The sequence below is a fragment of the Sarcophilus harrisii genome, chromosome 4 (genome assembly GCF_902635505.1).
Source record: "Sarcophilus harrisii chromosome 4, mSarHar1.11, whole genome shotgun sequence".
In the NCBI taxonomy this organism is placed as follows: domain Eukaryota; kingdom Metazoa; phylum Chordata; class Mammalia; order Dasyuromorphia; family Dasyuridae; genus Sarcophilus; species Sarcophilus harrisii.
In genome coordinates, this window is record NC_045429.1 from 101490291 (window position 1) to 101510602 (window position 20312).

The following is a 20312-nucleotide window of genomic DNA, read 5'->3' on the forward strand; positions in this document are numbered from 1 at the left end:
ATGTTTATAGAGTTTTTGACAGCCCAGCGATAAGGCGCTAATTAGAGAAGTTGCTCTTCAAGTTTCAGTTGTCAACAGAAATAATTGCTCCCGATAGAGCGGAAGAAGGCAGTTTAAGAGAGGTTTTTTTAAAAGGCTTTTATGTTTAAACTTAGAATAACCTAGCGCTCTAAAGTTTGGATATCGAGAATGACCTAAAATTGGGACTTTTTTTGGCTCCCTCTGCCCCTCCTCCTCCCGTTTCTGAGGTGGGAGTCACCAGCTGGCCAGGAGAGGGAGGACTTGGGGACCCTGCCCACGAAAAGATGCCCCCACCAAGAACAAGGGAGCGACAAGAAACGGATCAGACCCTCGCACTTCTGGGAAGCAAAGAATGAATGGGTGCGATCCGGCGGCCCCAAGGTTCAGCGGGCAGCCCGGAGGGCGGGTCAGCGCTGCTCGGCGTCCTCGGACCACCTGTCTCCTTACCTGACAAACGGGGCCCATGCGTCCCCCAGGCCGCACTAGGGGCGGCCGCGGCCGCCAGGGGCGCATCCCCGTCTCTCCCGAGCCCGGGGCCTGGGAGCCCCGCTGTCCCCACGCCCCGGCCCTCTCCCTCCCCTCCCCCCCCCGGGGACCCCGCGGCCCACAGCCCGGCCCCTTACCCGACTGGATGGGCAGGTCCCCCAGCACGGTCTCCCCGTTGCTGAGGTCCAGGCACTCGGGAGGAAAGCCGACGAGGATCCGCTGCCCGCCGGGGGCGATCCCAGTGAGGGCGGCTATCTGGCCCTCGAGCTCCCGCACGCGGGACCGGCTCGAGAGGCCCTGCAAGATGTGGGTGCCATTCTTGGCCTTGCAGCGGAGCCGCCACATCGCGCCCGCCCGCCCGCCGGACACTTCCCGGGGCCTGCCTGGGACACCGCCGGAGGGAGGGAGGGAGACGCCGCCGCCGGGGCAACCGGCCGGCGGATGGAAACTAAAATGGTCGCCCCCTGGCCGGGATAAACATCGCGAGAAGTCGCCACGCCCCCTTTCCCCGCCCTCCAGAGGGGCATGGCCTCGCGAGACTTCCGCCGGCTTGCTCAGAACCCTCTAGGGCGGTCTTAAAGGGGCAACGCCCTTTTTCCTCCCACGCTCGCGCTCCCAAACCCTCCAGTATCCTAGGATGCTCCACTAGTTGGATGAGAGCGTGGATCACGAAGGTATCCTGGCTGTCAGCCTGCAGCAACCTTAGCATCCCCTAGGTGGGGCGGCCTCATTCAATGCATTGGAATGGTTAGAAATGGACCATAACCTCATCGGACACTCACTGAACAGGAACGAAAAGAATCTGCAGGCAGAGAACAAAGGGAGGGCTGAACGGCCGAGCTATCCCAAATACTGACTCATCCGCTCTAAAGGATTTCCTAAATTCAAAGAAGAGTAAACAATCGAGGTAACTTGTCGCATCCAAAGGGAACCCGTGGGAAGTCAGCTTCAGTCCTGGAAGCCCAAATGCAACTCGTAAAGGACAAAAGCATACATTTCAAATAGCGATAATAACAATTACACACATCATAATAATAGCTCTATAACATATATGTGTATATTATATATAGGTATCTCTGTATATGGAGATGTAGGTATCTGTTTATGTATATGCATGTTGTACATTGCCTACCTGTTTGGGGATTGCCTTGGAGCACGAAATATATCAAATAATAATAATTTATTATAACATCACATCATAGCAAAAACTGTCATATTACAATTATACAATATTTATAGTCTGTTACAATGTGCATGCGTTATATAATAATTTATGTTATTTGAAATCCGGTGTGTCCCATTTCACAGATGAGAAACTGTGGTTACAGAAATAAAATAATTTGTCTATAGTCATTCAGTTACTAAGTATCAGAGGCAAAATTTAAAACCTAATCTCCTAGACTTGCAGTTCAATGTGCCGTTTACTATTAATTACATACTTTAATCAAACAACAAGCATTTTTTAAGTTCCTACTATATATATATATATATATATATATATATATACAAAGCTCTAATTAGGTGCTAGAAACACAAAACCAAGAGTAAAACAGTTCTTATATTCTGTCGAGCCGAGACTTTCAGTTCAATGTGCTGTTTACTATTAATTACATACTTGGCATTTTAATCAAACAACAAGCATTTTTTAAAGTTCCTTCTATATATATAAAGCTCTGCATTAGGTGCTAGAAACACAAAGCCAAGAGTAAAACAGTTCTTATATTCTGTTGAACCGAGACAGCATGTTCCTAAGGAAATACTGTGTCAATACAGAATAAATACATAGTAACTGGGTGGGTGACAATAGCATTGGAGTAACAAAGAAGGACGTGTGAAATGTAGCAATTGAGGAAATTGAGGAAACTAATTACAAGGGGGTGAAAGAGTGGAGAATATGTTTCAGGAATTGGACAGAGGGCAAAGGCAGAGTAACAAAAGATCTGTGAGCAACAGCAGGCAGTTAACAAATAGTAAATCGCAGAGCCAGGGCTCTCAGTAAGGTCGCCTGATGCTTCCAATGCTGCTTCTAAATGCTTCCTATAGTTACTACATGTACTACATAGGTATTTTCATTCAAAAAGGTTTTTTAAAAAATGTACTAGATGCAAGAACCAGGCACGAAGGATAGGAAAAATGGAAAAGTATAGCGTTCCTGCCTTCGATATGGGGAGGGCAAACAGGAAATACACAAATAAATATGATACAAAGAGAAATGTGAGGGAAGGAAAAAGCCAGACAAAACGCTTTAAGAACTCCCTTTAGTTGAATTCCACAGCTTTCCCCTTGGACCTATAGGGGATCCACAACAGCAAAACTATGAATTAAAGGTGAGTGTATCATGAATACTATTTGACACTGGGTGTGTCCGAATATTATAGAGAGTGACTATGCCTACAAAATTTATGACATTTGCGGTAATAGCAATAAGCTGTTTTCTTAAGGCTCACAAACATATCCTGGTAAGAAAGCCTCTCCACCTCCTAGGATTGTGGATAGCATTTTTACCTTCTCCTCAGTTTTTGAGAGCTTCCTATCCTATCTGGATAAAATATTTTATCCAGTTTCCAAAAGATGATACCAATTGAAAGCTAAGGATTCGGAGTTCTTATTGGTCAAAATTACAATTGGTTTATTGCTAGTCTTTTGTGCAAGCTTGTCCCTGGCAAAAGTCAGCGGAGAAGGTAGAAGATAGAAAGTCAAATAAGAAAATTGGCTATTTAGGGGACCTTGACTCTGGGATTCTAGGGGGCATTGGCTATGAACCCTCCTAAATGGGAGACTCGAGCTCGAGAAGGAAACATTTCAAGGACACCTTAGTAAAATGAAGACCATCCTATACTTTTGTGAATCTCGTCTTCCCCAACCAGTTTAGCATGTAGGAACTTTTTTTTTGATTGAGTTCCACTGGGACAAAGGAATAAAAGAGTTAATATAAGACCACACCTTCAGAGGACATCTGTTTAATTTATTTCATTGAGTAGTGGGCTGGCTTAGTGTTCTCGCGAGGTTTAAAAAAAAAAAACATTGCCTTTTTCAATAGCTCCAGCTCCGGGGTTGCCCGGCAACGGGGTAACCAATCCTCCGCCCTGCTAGGTAACCTGAGGGCATATGATCCATCCTCACCGCATCCCCTCCTCCTGTCTGGCGTTGGCGTCATCATTTCAAGCTAGAGCCCAGCCCCCTGAAACTCTGCGGACTCAGATTGGCCAACTGTAGGTTCCAGGTGAAGGCGCGCGCAAGGGGTGGGGTCATGAAGTGGGCGTGGTTAAGCAGGCAGTTGATTTGAATGTGATTTGCATGCCCAGCCCCTGCCCGCGGTTCAGTTGGGTTCCCGAGGGACTAGCTGGTCCTAGAGTGGTATCACAAGGTGAGGAGTTGCTGCGTAGCGCCTCGGATGGATGGGGCCTGGAATCAAACGGGATAGGGGAGGTTTATGCATTAGGGTAAGAACCTGGAGGATGATAAATCTGAGAGCCCTAGTGCCGGTGTGTTGCAGGTTGCGGGGAATATTTAGATGCCGGCAACACTAGAAGTCCGTGAGGGTGTAAAAGGAAGGGGAGCCTTGAAGGCCGTTGCAGGGACTGCGAAAGCGTCTTAAAGAAGCCTCCTTATCAGACCCTTGGCGGTCTAGTTGCGGGGGTGGGGGGACGCAGGTAGGGAGGAGTCTGGAATCAGAAGGAATCAACACCCCGTTTCTGGTGAAGGATCAACCTTTGTCTTGCAGTGTGGTTTTAGTGACCAATTATCTGTGGGCCTCAGTTTACACTAGGAATCTAGAAATTCCTCCTTGCCCTAGGTGGTGTGGAAGACTTGGGTTGAACGTGGTGTTAGGAACGCAGGAAGACAAGTAGCGTGTTGAAGCCGTCTTGGCTTCCTGTTACCCTCTCTTTTCCTCTTACGAACCGGCTTCCTGCTCATAGAGACTTTCCCACCTGCATTTCTATCAAGACCATCCAGTGAGAGTGTATTTGATGCTTTGGATTTCTTGTTAATTGCCTAAATCTTCTTTTTTCCTTTTTGAGTAAGGTTGGGGAGGGGGGGGGTCACCGAGGAGGGCGGAGGGGGTGTGTGTCTTACTCCTTCCCTTTCTTTACCTAGCTCCTTTCTTTTCTCCTCAGAAGTTCCCCCAGGGCTTCGAGTCACTGAACTGTCATGTCTGGGAATCCGGTGTCAACCCCAGAACAGAACAGTCATGAAAACAAGACTACTAATCTTAGGCAGTCAGAGAAGAAGTGCTGTGAGTATTGGGGAATAATGGCATTCCAGTCGACAACCCTTTCTCCTCACAATGCCCTGTAAGGCAGGTAGTATATTATCCTTTAAAAAAAAAAATGAGAATCAGAGAGGTTAAGAATCATAGTCATAGTAAATATCAGAGCTGGGGTTTGGCTAGATCCCAAAATTCAAGTCCAATGGTATGGGGAGGGAAATGTATTTATAATGTATACAATGTATATAAATATATATATATATATATTTAAAATATTGCATGTAAAGTCCTTTACAAACCCTTAAAGTCACAAATCTTGGTGATTGTGATCTTGCTGGTATATCGCCTGAGAACATAGATACTGTCCCAGGGTTGAACTTTTTGTGGTCAAAATCAGTCTTTTCCTGCTCCTGACATAATATCCAAAATAGTCTGTTAATTCTTCCTCCCCTTCTCTCATCCAAAAATTACTATTGCCATGTTAGTATTAATCTTACTCTAACCCTACAAGTTTATTCAGTTGCCAAATCTTGCAATTTCAACCTTCATAACATCTTTCATGTACATATTTCACCATCTTTTCACTCTTACAGCCTCTGCCCTAAGTAAAGCTCTTATTAGTCCTCTCCTTGGGCTATTACTATAGCCTTACCGGCTCTCAAGTTTTTCATTCCAACTGATCTTTAGCTCCTAAAATTTAAATCTTCTAATCTGAAATCTAATATCTTCTAAAGGACAGATGGGTGTTCATGTCACCCCCTACTAAGTAAACTCCAAGAGATCTCTGTTAAATCCGTGATAATATTAAATCCTCTGGCATTAAATTAAATCTTTACAACCTGGCCCCTTCCTACTTTTCCCTTTTTTTTTTTTTTTTGTACTTTAGTTACTTGTACATACGCTATGAGCTAGCCAATCTGACCAACTTGCTATTCTTTAAACAGACCATCTCCTAGCTAGTCATCTTGTGCTGGTCATCTCTTTTGCTTAAATACTCTCCCTCCTGTCCAGTGTCTCTTAATTCCTGGCGTTCATCAAGAATTAGTTCAAATCTTAGCTTACTCAAGAAGCCTCTTCAGTCCTTTCTTCTTTCCAGCTGCTAATACTATCTCCCCTGAAACTATCTTCTGTTGTCTGCATATATTTTGAATATACTTATCAATTGTCTTCTCTTATTAGAATTTGAGTTTGATTTCAAAGACAATTTTGCCTTTCTTTCATATCGAAAACAGCACAGTGCTTTGGTACATAGTAAGTACTTAACTTGTCTGATTTAAAACAAAGTCTTCTATACCGCTTAGTTTTCATAGGTGAATTTTCTGATTATGAAACAAAGAGGCTGTTTATCTCTGGGGTCCTTCTGCCATGGTGGGTCATAGATTCATAGGATCAACCACCTCTGAGATTTACTGACCAGATAAATATGGGCACATGACTTATTACCTTTGAGTCAGTTTCCTCATCTGCAAAATGGGATGATACCTGTAGTATTTACCTCACAGTGTTGTTGTAAGGCTTAAATGAGATAATATATGTAAAGTCTTTGCAAACCTTTAAGGTGTTTTGTAAATGTCAGTGATACTTATCCTTATTATCTAGGAGAGGCCAATTGCTATAGTGGGCAGATTGGGATGAAGTCTTGCCCTTAACTTAGACCAGCTATGTGAACCTGAGCATGTCATTACACTTCAATGGAAGTTACAAAACCCTGTTCTGAATCCTTAGAGAAAATTGCAATCATTCATTTAGATCAGCATATATTTATCAAATGCCTATTATGTGCCAGGCCCATGTTTCCACATGGGGAATTCTGCACATAAGTGAAATTACAGCTCTTACAAAAAAAAAAGGGGAGAGTGGGATTTACAGTTGGAAGAACCAATTTTTGTGTGTGTGGTTGAGTCACCTTAGTTATATCTTACTCTTCATGATCCCACGGGGTTTTCTTCACAAAGATATTGAAATGGTTTGCCATGTCCTTTTCCAACTTATTTTACAAATGAGAAAATTGAGACAAATCAGGTTAAGTGACTTGCTCAGAATCACATAGCTACACAAATATATGAAGCCAGAATTAAATTCTGTCTTCCTGACTACAGACTCAGCACTATATCCACTCCATCACTAGCCACCCTGAAAGGACCCTTAGAGATCATGTGACAGTGAGAGGCATCTGTTGTCTAGTGATATACAGGTATCAGATTCACAAAGTGGACCATAATCTTCTGAATATCTTGCAATCCTTCCCCTCTTCTTCTGGTATGGAGTTAAGGGGAAGGAATACTTATTTCCTGCTTAGCAAGTTAATTATCTGAAGTATTTTATCTGAGCAAATAACAATATGTTCCCATTAAGGAGGATGAGCCAGAGAGGGTGAGGAAATTTGTTAGGCTAAAGTTTGGTACAATCCCTCCCTTCTTTTTCCCCTTTCTGGAAACATTGTAACAAGGAGGTACCTTACCCTGTTTGCATACTTTGCTCCAAACCCACATCTTTATGGGATCATCCTTGATTTTAGCCAGTCTCAGGGTTCCTCCAGTGAATAGGATACTGGACTTGGACCTGGATTCAAGTTCACTAGCTGTGCGATCATAGACAAGTCACTTTACCTCTTAGTGCTTCAGTGCCCTTATTTCTAAAATGAACAGGTTGAACTTGATGACCTTAAAGGCTGTGATCCTGTCAAGGTGCTTCCTTATTTCACCTGGCTGTAGGTTTAACCCTTGTTAATTGCCTACTTACTGACTGTTGGCTTTCAGAGGAGCAGTGAATCAAGCACTTTGCAGCCTATCTGACAAGTTGGAAGTGCAGATGGTTGATGGAAAGTATAGGAAAACAACATAGCAGAATTTCTGTTTCTTCTTTCTATCCCCTTCCCTCCTTGTCTGCTTCCATTAATTGGCCTCAAAATTTTTATAGCTGATCCCCAAAGGCTGTCTTCACGCACTTTGGTTCCCAGCACTGCCCATCATGCTAGTGTTTGACTGAAACCCTACTCCCCATGGAACTCAGATGAAGTCTGATAACTCTTACTTGTGAATTACTCCACCTCTCACTATCCAGAAGTATGCCAGCTCATTCCTTTCTCACTCCACTAGTTATTAATAGCAGATAAAAGCAGGAGCTAGACATGGGGGAGGGAGGGATGTTTGATGTTCAAAACTGTTTCTGGAGCCTCAACTTTGACGTCAAGCCTTTGATGGTCTCGTGATTAATGATGATAATATCACCTTCCTAAGCTCTCATGAAGCTCTTTAGAGTTGTACAGCAACAGGAGCAAAGGTTGGCTCATCTCTTCAGGGCCATTCGCTCCTCTTTGCCAGATCATCGAGCTGGGCATGTGGCATAAAATGCACCCATAGAAAATATGCTATCCTACTTCTGCTTAAAACAGTGGGTACCTTTCTAAAAAGTTTTATGTGGGAAATGAATTTTTATAACTATATTGCAAATATTCTAGAGCTTACTATTTAAAGGAATGCTATAGGATTTCAGTTTGCCAAATGATTTGTTTCACCCTTGGCAATCATCCTTTTGATATTTCTGTTTTCTGATCTGTAGCTGTATGTGGAAGGCAATCAGTAAACATTTATCTATTAGTTAACCACTGTGCCAAGATAAAAAAGGAAGTTTTTACCCTTTAATGGGACTTTATTTTCTATAAAGGAAGACAATATATACAAATAAGTTGAATTTGGGAGGGCCTTGGTATCTGGGGGTATACAGAAAAGTGCATCTCATGGAAGGAACATTCTAAGTGACTTTAGGTTGTTGCTGATTTCACTTTTTTGGGCTTCAGTTTCTTTATCTGTCAAATGGGGACATAGGACCAGATAATTTCTTAGATCAGTTTGAAGAATCAAGTAGAGTAAGTCTGATTAACGTATAGTGGCTTTCCAGAAGTTGAGGTATGCACTCATACTCCTAAGAAAATTGAGTTTTTGTTGGGATTTTCTGATCCCGGAACTATGAAGTCTTCTAGTTTCCCAGAAAGACTATTCTTTCTTTTTTTTTTTTTCTTTCTTTCTTTCTTCCTTCCTTCCTTCCTTCCTTCCTTCCTTCCTTCCTTCCTTCCTTCCTTCCTTCCTTCCTTTCTTTCTTTTCTTCCTTCCTTCTTTCCTTCCTTCCTTCTTTTTTCTTTCTCTTTTCTCCTAGTAGTATCCTCTTTATACTAATCTTCTCATTCAGATCTTTCCCTTTACTTGCCCTTCTTTCTCTATGTCAGTTGCCTGGAAGGTTTGATTTGTGTCCCTGAGAAACTTCCCTCAGATTTTTCAGTTCTAAAGAGAAGAGAAAAACCCTGTCCTTCCTCATTCCTGGCCCTGCTCCCCCCTGCTCCTCTATTGACCTTTCCCCTCCCTTTTCCTAACTTTTTTATCTCCCCTTCCCCATGCAAGTACCTGCTTCTGGACTGTCCTAAAGTGAACTGTCCTATGTCACCTGCCTCATGTTTGAGTTTCCCATCCCCCAGGATTGAAATCGGAGTCAACCGTTGTCGAAGGGGAAAATTAAGCTGGAAGAGCATTTGCAGGCTCTTTTTCTTTTCCTTGCTACTTCTCTGCATGTTGTAAAAGGGTCCCATGGCTCTTTCTTGTTCACACCCTCAGCCAGTTTATTAATAGCTCAGCTATTATCCCCTAGTTACCTAATTATCCCTGTGTAGGTCAACTTGGACTCTGGAAAGGTGACAGGGAGAGGAGGGGTGAAAAAGCCTAAGGGCAGCAAGATGAATCCTCAGAACTCAGAACTATATCCTCAGAACTCTTGCTCATATTGGGGAGCTCAGAATAGGGGTTCCCTAAGTTTTTTTCTAGAACCCCTTACATAGCTCAGTTTGGCCCAAACAAGAACAAGGTACAATTATTATTTGGACTCTTGCTTAGGGAAAGGGTCTTCAGGTTATTGGTGGGAGTTCTGATTAGAGGTTGGGTATTTTAGTGACTAGTGATAAAAGGAGGGTCACAAGACTTGGATTCTAGACAGAACTCTCTCCCTGACAGAACAGCTCTTGGGCTCAGTTTTCCCACGGATAAAATAGAACTTGCCCTACTCCTATTTCTCATTAAGGAAGTTATGAAAAAAGTGTTTATGATTGAGAAAGGTGCTTCAACAACCCCTCTGATGGGGGTGAGAAGGAAAGGGGGAGAATTTTTCAAGAATTCTGCAGTTTTTAGAAGTTTTAGTTAAGTATTAGGTTGGAGGAAGAGGGAACTGGAGTCATTTGATGTGATGCCTGCAGGCCCTTGGAATTTAATGTGTTAGAGATAGGACAAAGTGTTCTAAGTTTATAGCTGTGGCTGTCTGAATGAATGAGGAAGGAAACATAGTTTGTTTCTGCAGTCTGTCAGTCCTGAGTGACAAATTTTAGGTGGGAGCAAGTGCTGTTTTCATCGGCCATTAGCAGGTTCAGTTTGGTTCGGTAAACACTGAGCAGCTGTGTTCCCCAGAGTTTCAGAGCAACCCCCAAGCTCTGTTGATTCAAGACCCTGGAGAGGGGAACAGGACCGTTGGGGGAAGTGCCTAATGGGCTGTGAAGTGTGGCTGAAGCTGGTCTAGGACAAAGAAGTATCCTGAGTAATGAGCTGAGCAGTGGAGGATTGGAGAATATTCACAGCCCCTTAGCTGGAGAAAGTGAAGACTCAGGGGTTTAGCCACGTAAATCTGAGAATAGCCATCTGTTTGGGACCATTGAGCAGGGAACCAACCATGTTCTGCTGAGAATAGAAAATTGGTTACCATAGGTCAGAGATCCCAAATAGGAGTTAGACAAAAGAAGTTAGGGATTGGGGAAGAAATAAGAGATAAGAAATAAAATCATTTTTCCTTCATCATGCATTTATCCTTGAGGGGCATCTCACTCCACCTTCATTCCCTTATCACTATGTGAGAGCAGGCAGTAATTTCTCTAGTTGGGAAACAGAGGTAGCAAGTTGTAGTAGGTACAGTGCTGAGCCTGGAAGAGGGGAAGACTTGGTTTTAAATTCTACTCCTGACATTTACTAGCTTTGTGATTGTCATTTTAACTTGATTTTGACTCAACAAACTCCCTGGGACCTGACTTACCAACAGCTTCCATGCCTTTCACTTGTACAAGATATCTATCCATTCAGGCCCCATCTGCTTTTCTCTTTTCCAAAATACTTTCCTCATTTTTTCAACAAAAAGGAAAAAATGTTGTCATTCCAGTGTCAGCAGTGTGTATTGTATCAGTTTTCCCAAATCTTCAGGACAGAAGGATTTTAGATCTGATAGTTACTCTAGAGATCACAGAATATAAAAACTGCTAATTTTACAAATGAAAGTATTCATTACATAATAAAGATACAAATGAAGAAATCCAGGTTGGGAAACAATTTGCCTAAGGCCACATACCTAGTAAGCAGTAGGGTCTGATTTTGAGCCCAGGTCCTAATTCCATGCTTTTTCTATGCTTTTTACATATTATTTTCAGATTTGCTATCTAGTGTAGGAAAAAAAAAGTTTTTAGAGAAAAAAAATCATTCTTGCTGTTTGATTATTTAAAATAGTATCTAATTTGATACCCTTCCCTTTAAAAAATAAAAGTTTTACATTTTAGTTCTCTAGGATCACTTCAAATATAGATTAGAAAAATAATAAACATTTGTAGGAGAAACATGGTTGTATGTAGGAAGGCAACACTCCAATTCCTGGGAGAGAAATCTTCCTAAGGATGAGACCCAAAGGTCTTTTCCTTACTAACCTCCCCCTCCTTACTCCACTTCTTCCTTAGCTTTTGCCCTCCCTACTAACCTGAGCATCTACACTAAGGCAATTTATAAAATCAGCCCTTGGAAGAGGATTCTAGCTTTGGTTTTTGGTCCAGCACAGACTATCAGAAGATGCTGTAGGAAACTGGGGCCACTTCAAGTGAAAGCAGCAAAAAGATTGTTCTTTGTTCAAAGACTGGAGGAAAAGAGGTTCCTGCCTGCTTCTGTTCTTGATTTCCCTCAAGATCCTGGGCTCACAATGCTCTTAACTCCTCTGGGCCTTCTTTTGCTATTATTTTGATGGGAAGAGAAATTACTGTTATTCACTATCCTACCCTCTTCCGCATTGCTATTATTACTTTGTATTTATTCTGTATATATTTTGCTTTTCTTATCTTTGTACATGATATCTCTTTGTAGTAGAATAAACCTCTTGAAAACAGACTGTTTTTGTTTCTGTATTCCTAAGGCAAAAAGTTCTATTTTTTTTTTTTTGATACTCTGATGAAGTTTATCCTTTCTCAGGATGATTTTTTTCTTTTTAAAAAAATTATACTTTTTCCAATAACATGTAAAAACAATTTTCCCCCAAATCACTTCCCCTTTATTGTACTCTTCCTTTATTACTCTTTTCCTTTTCCCTTTTCCTCTCTCCCTTTTTAATGAGGTGAGAGAAGATTTTCTGTAAAACAAGTATGTCAATTATTTTCTTCTTGAGCCAACTCTGATGAAAGTAAGATTCACTCAATGTTCCTCCCCCTCTCTGAATTTCCTCAGATATGATAAGTTTCCTTTGCCTCTTCATGGGATGTAGTTTCCCTCTTTTTATCCCCCCTTTTCCCCTTTTCTGATATTATCCCTTTTCCATAACTACTTCCCATTTTTATGTTATATCTGTAAAATCAAATTATACATATAGTCTTTTTGTATATCCACAACAGAAATACAATTCTCAAAAAACAATTTTTAACATTTTTTAAAATTTGTAATCCCAAATTTCTCTCTCCTTTTCCTTTTCTTCTCCATTGAGAAGGCAAGCTATTTGATATAGGTTTTACATTACAGTGATACAAAACACATATCTATATTAGTATATTGTAAAAAGAAAACAAACCAAAAAACCCTATAAGAAAAATAAAGATAATTTTTAAAAGTATGCTTTGATCTGCATTCAGATTTCATTAGTTCTTTTTCTGCAAGTGGATAATTTTTTTTTATCATAAGTTCTTTGGAATTGTCTTAGAACTTTGGATTGCTAAGGATAGTTAAATCATTCACAATTGAACAACATTACAATATTGTGGTTACTGTTTATATTATTGTCTTGGACTCTGCATCAGTTTATGTAAGTCTTTCCAGGATTTTCTGAAAGCATACTGTTCATTATTTTTTTTTAAAATAGCACAATAGCATTCTGTCAAAATCATATACCACAATTTGTCTAGCCACTTATTCCCCAATTGATGGGCTTCTTGTCAGTTTTCAATTCTTTGCCATCACAAAAAGAGCTTCTAAAAATATTTTTAATATATATAAAACTCCTTTTTCTTTTTTTCAATTCTTTGGGATACAGCTCTATTAATGGTATTGCTGGAACAAAGGGTATGCATAATTTTATAGCCCTTTGGGCACAGTTCCAAATTACTCTCCAAAATGGTTAGATCAGTTCATAATTATACCAATGATGCATTAGTATCCCAATTTTCCCACATCATCTTCAACATTCATCATTTTCCTTTTCTTTCATATCATCCAATCTGATAGGTATGAGGTGATACCTCAGAGTTGTTTTCATTTGCATTTCTCTAATGAATAGGAATTTAGAGTATTTTTCATATGACTATATATAATTTGATTTATTCTGAAAACTCTGTTCATATTCTTTGATCATTCATCAATTGAGGAATGGCTTAAATTTTTATAAATTTGATTTAGTTCTCTATATATTTGAAAAATTAAGCCTTTGTCAGAAAAACTTGCTGTAAATTTCTTTTTACAATTAAGATTACTGAATATTTTTCTTCATCTTATTTTCCCCATTTATCCTTCTCTTTTTCCCCTTTTACCTTGCCCCTTCTCAGAAGAGTTTTTGCTTCTGATGACTTTAGCTCCTTAATCCCCTTTCTTAGCACCTTTTTTTTCTTATTCTCTTCCCTTTCTTCTTCCCTGTAGGGTAAGATAAATTTGTATACCTGATTGATTTATATCCTCTTTGAGCCAATTCTTATGGGAATAAAATTCAAACATTGTCCTGCCACCTCATTCCCATTTTCTCCTCCACAGTAAAAGTTCTTTTGTGCCTCTTTTATGTGAGATAATTTATCCCATTCTACTTTTTCCTAACTCTTTCACTCAATGCATTCCTCCTTGTTAGCCCTTAATTTTATTTTTTTAGGTATCATCCCATCACAGTCAATGTATACTTGTGCTCTGTAACTGCCCCATTGATGACAAAGTTTTTAGGAGTTACAAGTATCATCTTCCCATATATGAATGGAAACAGTTTTACTTTATTGAATCCCTGATGATTTCTCTTTCCTGATGACCTTTTTAATGTTTCTCTCAAGTTTTGTATTTGAAAATCAAATTTTCTAATTCAGTTCTGGTCTTTTCATCAGGAAGACTTGAAAATCCTCGTTTTCATTATATAGGCATTTTTCCCTCTGAAAGATTATACTCACTTTTGCTGTGTAGGTGATTCTTGGTAGTAATCCTAACTCTCTTGCCAGGCAGAATATCATATTCCAAGTCTTCCAAGCCTTTAGTGCAGAAGCTCCTAAATCTTGTGTTTCCTTGTCTGTGATGCCACAATATTTGAATTGTTTCTTTCTAGCTGCTATCAATATTTTCTTCTTGACCTGGAAGTGCTGTAATTTGGTTTATATAATCTTCCTGTGAGTTTTCATTTTGGTGTCTTTTTCAGGAGGCAATCAGTGGATTCTTTTAGTTTTTATCTTAGCCTCTGGTTCTAGAATATCAGAGTAGGTTTACTGGTTAAATTCTTGAGATATGATGTGTAAGCTCTCTTTTTTTTATCATGGCTTTCAAATAATCAGATGATTCTAAAAGAATCTCTCATGGATCTCTTTTTCGGGTCAGGTGTTTTTCTAATGAGATATTTCATAATATCTTTTTTTTTTCATACTTTTGATTTTATTTTAGTAATTCTTAATGTCTCACAGAGTCACTAGCTTCCAGTTACCCAATCCTAGTTTTTAAGAAACTATTTTCTTTAGTGAGATTTTATATCTCATTTTCCAAGTAGGCCAATTTTGCTTTTTAAGGAGTTCTTCCCTTAAGTAGATTTCTATGCTTCTTAATACCATTTGGCCTATTCTATTTCTTTAAATTTTTTCTTCAGTTTTTTTGTCTTTCTTACCAAGATATTGACTCTCTTTTCATGATTTTCTTGAATCTCTCCCATTTTTTCCCCATTTTTCCTTTACTTCTCTTATTTTATTTTTAGAAAGTTCTTTTTGAGCTCTTCCAGGAATTCTTTTTGGGCCTGAGACCAATTCATATTCTTTTCATTGAGGCTTTGGATATAGCTGTTTTGATTTCTTTGCCTTCTTTTGAGTTTGTGTTTTGATCTTCTCTGTAACTATAATAAGATTCTATGGTCAGGTTCTTTTTTGTTTTTGTTTGTTTATTTTTTTTAACCTATTTCTTGACTTTTGACTTGTTGATAAGGTTGGGCTCTGCTCCTAGGGTAAAGGGTAAGTTCTACAGTAAAGTGTAGTGTCTACTCCAAGCTTCACATTTTTTTGTGTTACTGTTTTCAAAACTAGTTCTGGGAGTCTATAAGTTTTCAGCTCTTCCACACCTGTCTGATCTAAAGAGAGGTGTTATCACTGTTCTCTTGGCCTGTGGTCTGGTCTCTAAACAACCATAAGTACTCTTTTTCACCCTGAAACTATGGCCAGTATAGTAGTGCTCTTCTTTTACCCTGATACTGCAGTTCAGAATCATAGCTGGTCAATGCAACAGAGACCTGCACTCAATGCCAGCAAAGGATCTCTGACAGTTGTCTGACCCCTTCACTATTTGTGGGTTGAGAGCTCTGGAAGCTGCTGGAAGCTGCCAATTCAATCACCAGAAAGGCCTGCCCTGGACTAAGCTTTAATCTTACTCAAGTGAGACAGACTTTTCTTACTAACTCCTTAAGTTGTTTTGTGCTGGAAAATTATTTTACCCTATCCTTTTGTTGGTTCTGCCACTCCAGAATTGGTTTTGAGATGTTATTTTAAAGTTGTTTGCAGTAGAATTTAGAGGAACTCGGATAAATGTCTGGGCCTTTATTTCACCATTTTGGCTCTGCCTCCAAGATGTTTTTAAATTCATAAAATAAAACAGGATTACAAAGAAAACCAACTACATTGAATATAGTTATCACTGATTTTTTTTAAGTTCATAGAACTTCTTGAAATTTATCCCCAGGTTAAAAACCTCTATCTCTGCAGCTAGAAAAAAGTATCTGATAATTAGCCAATATTTTTTGACAAAAAGTCTTAAGATGACAACAAAATAAGTCTACAAATCCTTTGAAAATCAGGAGGGAATTATTGTTGTGACTAATAAAAATTGAGTACTTCCAGAGTGTCCTGCTTTGCCTTATTCTCACCACTAAATCAGACCCAAGTACTGCTCCAGTGCCCTTTCTTACCTTCATCTCTGTCATGTGTCATCCTTAACACTAGACAGAAGATAAAGAGACTTTACCACAACCTAGATCCCTTCCAGGCTCAGAGCTATTAACTTTAGAAGCCAATTTATAGACTTGAGAACTAGAAGGGACCTTATAGTGCAGTCTCTTATTTCACAGCTTCAACAAAACATTTGAGTTCAGCATTTATTAAGCACCTACTGCATAATGTTCTGTGCTAAGCATTAATAATACAAAGAGAAAACCAAAATAGTTTAAAATTGTACAGATGAGAAAACTGAAACACAAAGCCAAGTGACTTAACCAGGACCATTCACACCAAGAATTAATAACAGCAACAACAACTAACATGTATATCACTATGTATTAGGCACTGTGTTAAGTTCTTTACAATTATCATACCACTAGATTCTCACAACTACCTGGAAGGTAAAAGGTATTTTTATTCCCATTTGATGAGTGAGAAAACTGAGGCAAACAGATATTTAAGTGACTTGCCCAAGGTCACATAGTTAGGAAGTGTCTGGGGCTGGATTGGAGCTCAGGTTTTCCTGACTCATTACAGGATACTTGACCTACTTTGTTTCCTTGCTCAAACAGAACCAGGATTAGGACATCAAACCTAGCATTTTTGCTATTTTACTATATTGCCTCCTTTGGGTTCTTTATGGTAGCTTGGGCTGGTTTTCTGTGATCCTTAGTGCATGGACAATCTTGTCTTTAGTTATCATGAGAGGGTAGGAACATTGAGGAAAATAGTTAATGACTTTTCGGTACTAGAATTCCTTTTCCTTCTTCTTACAGCATGGGCCTCCTACATGACAAACTCCCCAACACTTATTGTAATGATTGGCCTGCCAGCCAGGGGCAAGACCTATGTATCCAAGAAACTCACCCGATACCTCAACTGGATTGGGGTACCCACCAAAGGTAGGTGCAGCTTAGTCTGTAGGGATAGTACCCTAGGAAAGAAGAAGAATGGGGAGAAATGGGGTTCTTGGGCACCCTTGATCCTTTGATTAGGGGATTTAGCAGTATCTTGGCCTTGGGGATTCAGCTTGCATGTGCCCCAATTTCTATAGCAGGCAGTACCAGTATTCCACAAGTTTGGCAGCTCAGCATCCTTTCCTGTCCCACAGCAAATTTATAACTATTTTTTGAACAAGTTGAAGAAGGATGGGATGATGATAGAGGGGGAAAAACACCTCTATTCTCAGACTTGGAACAGATTGGAAGAGGACAGAATTGGAGGCTGGGGTTAGGGCACTGTTTCTAGTCCTGACCTTAAAATTTGGGTAAATTAGCCTCATATAATGAATGACTGATTTCTAACCAATTTCTAATCCTGTTGACATCGGAGGTACTGTGATATTTAGGGGCTAAAGGGTAGAAGTTTTTCCCACAGTTTTTAATCTCGGGGTATATCGACGTGAAGCAGTCAAATCATATAAATCCTACGACTTCTTCCGGCATGACAATGAAGAGGCCATGAAGATTCGAAAGTAAGTCACCCCCATGAGACATGGCTATAGGCATGAACAAGCCATGGCCAAAAGAGGAATGAGCAGGGCAGATCTTGGGGATTCCCAAAGGAAATTTATCCAACTAGACACCCAGAGACTTTGAGGATAAAGGAGTAAAGCTAAAGAAGCCTCCAACATTAAAGTCTAACCAATACCCCCTTCTTGATAGCTGGCCCCAAAAAGAGAAGTCTTAGAGTCTGATCAGAAGGGGAGGGTTCAGAAGATCTCAGGGTGGGAGGGGAAGCTATGAATAAGAATCAGAACAGAGAGGAAAGGTGAGAGGAACAGAATGATCAAAGTTGTACGTCTCACTGATCCAATTTTGCCAATTCCCTATTGTCAGGACACCTGACTCACCCATTCTCTCCATTTGCAGACAGTGTGCCCTGGTAGCTCTAGAAGATGTTAAGGCGTATTTCACTTATGAATGTGGTCAGATTGCGGTAAGTTTTGCCTATCGTCTTCCAGCCTCTTCCCAACTCAGTTCATCTCCCCTTCCCCACTTCAGCTCCATCTCAAGTTTCCACTAAGGTAACAGGTAGACGCTTTCCCTATTATGCCTTTTCTTCTCCAATCTACACTATGTGCTTTCTTTCCCAGGTATTTGATGCTACCAATACCACCCGGGAAAGAAGGGACCTGATCTTGAACTTTGCCAAGGAGAATGCCTTTAAGGTTGGGTTTGGCTCATGATGCCAGGGTGGTGGGGCTGGCGGTGATCGTGAATGGAGTTAAATGTTTAGGATTTTTCCCTTGGGTCTGTTCCCCAATCTTTGAATGCTTTCGTTTCAGATCCTTTCTCAGACTCATGGCCTGTGTGCCTGAGACCCTGGGAATCTGGAGAGAGACAAAAAGACAGGCAGAGACATAGAGACAAATACAGAAGTAAATAGACACACAGAGAGAGACAGAAATTGAGAGACAGTAAAAGATAAACAGAGATACAGAGGGAAAGACTCCAGAGAGAGAGAGACAGGAAGAGAGAGAGACAGAGACAGAGACAGAGAGAGACAAAGAGATATAGACCAAGGAGACAGAGAGACAGTGACAGACAGAGGTTCATAGACAGAAACAGAGAGACAGAGACGGACAAACATATACACACAAGAGACAGAGACAACGGAAACAAAGGTAGATATACACAGAGATACACAGAGAGGACAAAGAAAGATAAACTGAGACCACATGCTCACACCGTTGTTGAAGGCCATTCTCCTCAATGGACACAGTGTCGCTTTAACACTGCTTACCACTGCTACGTGCCTCTCCTCCTCAGGTCTTCTTCGTGGAATCTGTCTGTGATGATCCTGATGTGATTGCAGCCAACATTCTGGTGGGTAACAAGCACCCCATTCTTATGGTCACATTGAATCCTTTAGGGGTCAAAGAGCCTTTCTGGTTAATAATGAGAAGAAACCAAGACTTAATATTGCAAGTAATTGCTGCTCTCTAGTTTCCAGCTTTGAGGAATGTCATTGTGTTGTTCCTTACTAATTTCTCCTGGGGATCAAGGACAAGTTTGAGTAGAAAAAAGGGGAAACATAGAAGAAGAAACTGACATGCAGAGCTAGAAAGAGACAAGGCCTGAGGGCCAAAGCAACTCATCTTTGCTGTCTGAAATTCTGGCCCACACATATGAGTCATATCTAGAGGCTCAGATTCTGGCATCTCTCCTGGCAAGGAGCTAATTTAGGGATGCCACCTGCCAGGTAATTATTGTATCCCAACATATAGGCTCATATATATGATAAACCTGCTATTGGAACATAGAGGAAACAGGGCATAGTGGATAGAGAGTTCAAGGAAGACCATGGCTCAAATCCCACCTCAGACACTTACTGGTCTCTTCATCTTTGTGAACCTCAGTTTTCCTTATCTGTAAAGTGATAATAGCATTTACTTCACAAGGTGGGTGGGAGGGTCATATAGAATCTTATCTATCAGATGCTTTGTGGACTTTTAAAAGTGCCACGTAGATATGACACCATTGTCATCATCATCATAATTAATTATGTAATTATTAGTAATAATAATCATTATTATTACTCTTAGTAGAGCAAGAGAAGATTCCCTGGAGTTCCACTGCCCCCTTTTTCCCCCAGCATACTTTTCCAAGAAAAAGCAAAAATTGCTGAGGCCCAGGAAGAACTTCAGCAGAGTTAAACTCCTGCCAGTCCCCAAATTAGCGGTGATCACGTGATTCTCCCTAGTTAATGCTCTCATCCCTGTTACAAGATAGGTTGGGAGTGGGGGCATTATTGGCCTTAAAGCAAGGCTGGCTTAGATTTACTATCAGAGGCAAGTAAAGGGAAGGGAGGGTAGGTAGGAGAGGGAGAATATCAGGAGAAAGTTTAGGTGTGACTGGGATCCCATTAGTCTTGTTCTTCCAGGAAGTGAAAGTCTCGAGTCCGGACTACCCAGAAAGGAACAGGGAGAATGTGATGGAGGACTTCTTGAAGAGAATTGAATGTTACAAAGTCACCTATCGGCCCCTTGACCCCGACCACTATGACAAGTGAGTTTTAAGTCCTTGTTCACACAGTAATTTTGGGGGGGGGGGTAGGATGGGGATTGTGGAAGGAGGGGCATAGGATCACATGCTTCTTAAGGTCTTTTAGCAAAGTTGAACCTCCTATAGTTCTGGGATTCTATAATTTTTTACCTATATATCAAATGATATA

General features: G+C 40.5%; 2 protein-coding genes across 6 annotated transcripts in view; one reads left to right on the forward strand and one right to left on the reverse strand.

Annotated features, from left to right (window-relative positions):
- YOD1 (YOD1 deubiquitinase) overlaps positions 1 to 1016 on the reverse strand; it is a 37539-nt gene extending 36523 nt beyond the window's left edge. Inside the window, exon 1 of one of the 2 annotated variants that reach the window (XM_031937265.1) lies at positions 645 to 1016. In XM_031937265.1, coding sequence (XP_031793125.1) covers positions 645 to 852 — 208 coding nt within the window. In that variant the 5' untranslated portion in view covers positions 853 to 1016. The remainder of the gene's footprint in view (positions 1 to 644) is intronic. The other variant, XM_012547814.3, reaches the window with a different exon arrangement.
- Positions 1017 to 3790: 2774 nt separating this feature from the next.
- Positions 3791 to 20312, forward strand: part of PFKFB2 (6-phosphofructo-2-kinase/fructose-2,6-biphosphatase 2) — a 34053-nt gene continuing 17531 nt past the window's right edge. For 2 of the 4 annotated variants that reach the window (XM_031937267.1, XM_031937266.1), the window contains exons 1-8: positions 3792 to 3950; positions 4626 to 4744; positions 16913 to 17038; positions 17514 to 17610; positions 18008 to 18074; positions 18232 to 18306; positions 18908 to 18964; positions 20022 to 20146. In XM_031937267.1, the coding sequence (XP_031793127.1) occupies positions 4660 to 4744; positions 16913 to 17038; positions 17514 to 17610; positions 18008 to 18074; positions 18232 to 18306; positions 18908 to 18964; positions 20022 to 20146 (632 nt within the window). In that variant the 5' untranslated portion in view covers positions 3792 to 3950; positions 4626 to 4659. Of the gene's footprint in view, positions 3951 to 4625; positions 4745 to 16912; positions 17039 to 17513; positions 17611 to 18007; positions 18075 to 18231; positions 18307 to 18907; positions 18965 to 20021; positions 20147 to 20312 lie in introns of all 4 variants that reach the window. The other 2 variants (XM_031937269.1, XM_031937268.1) reach the window with 2 other exon arrangements.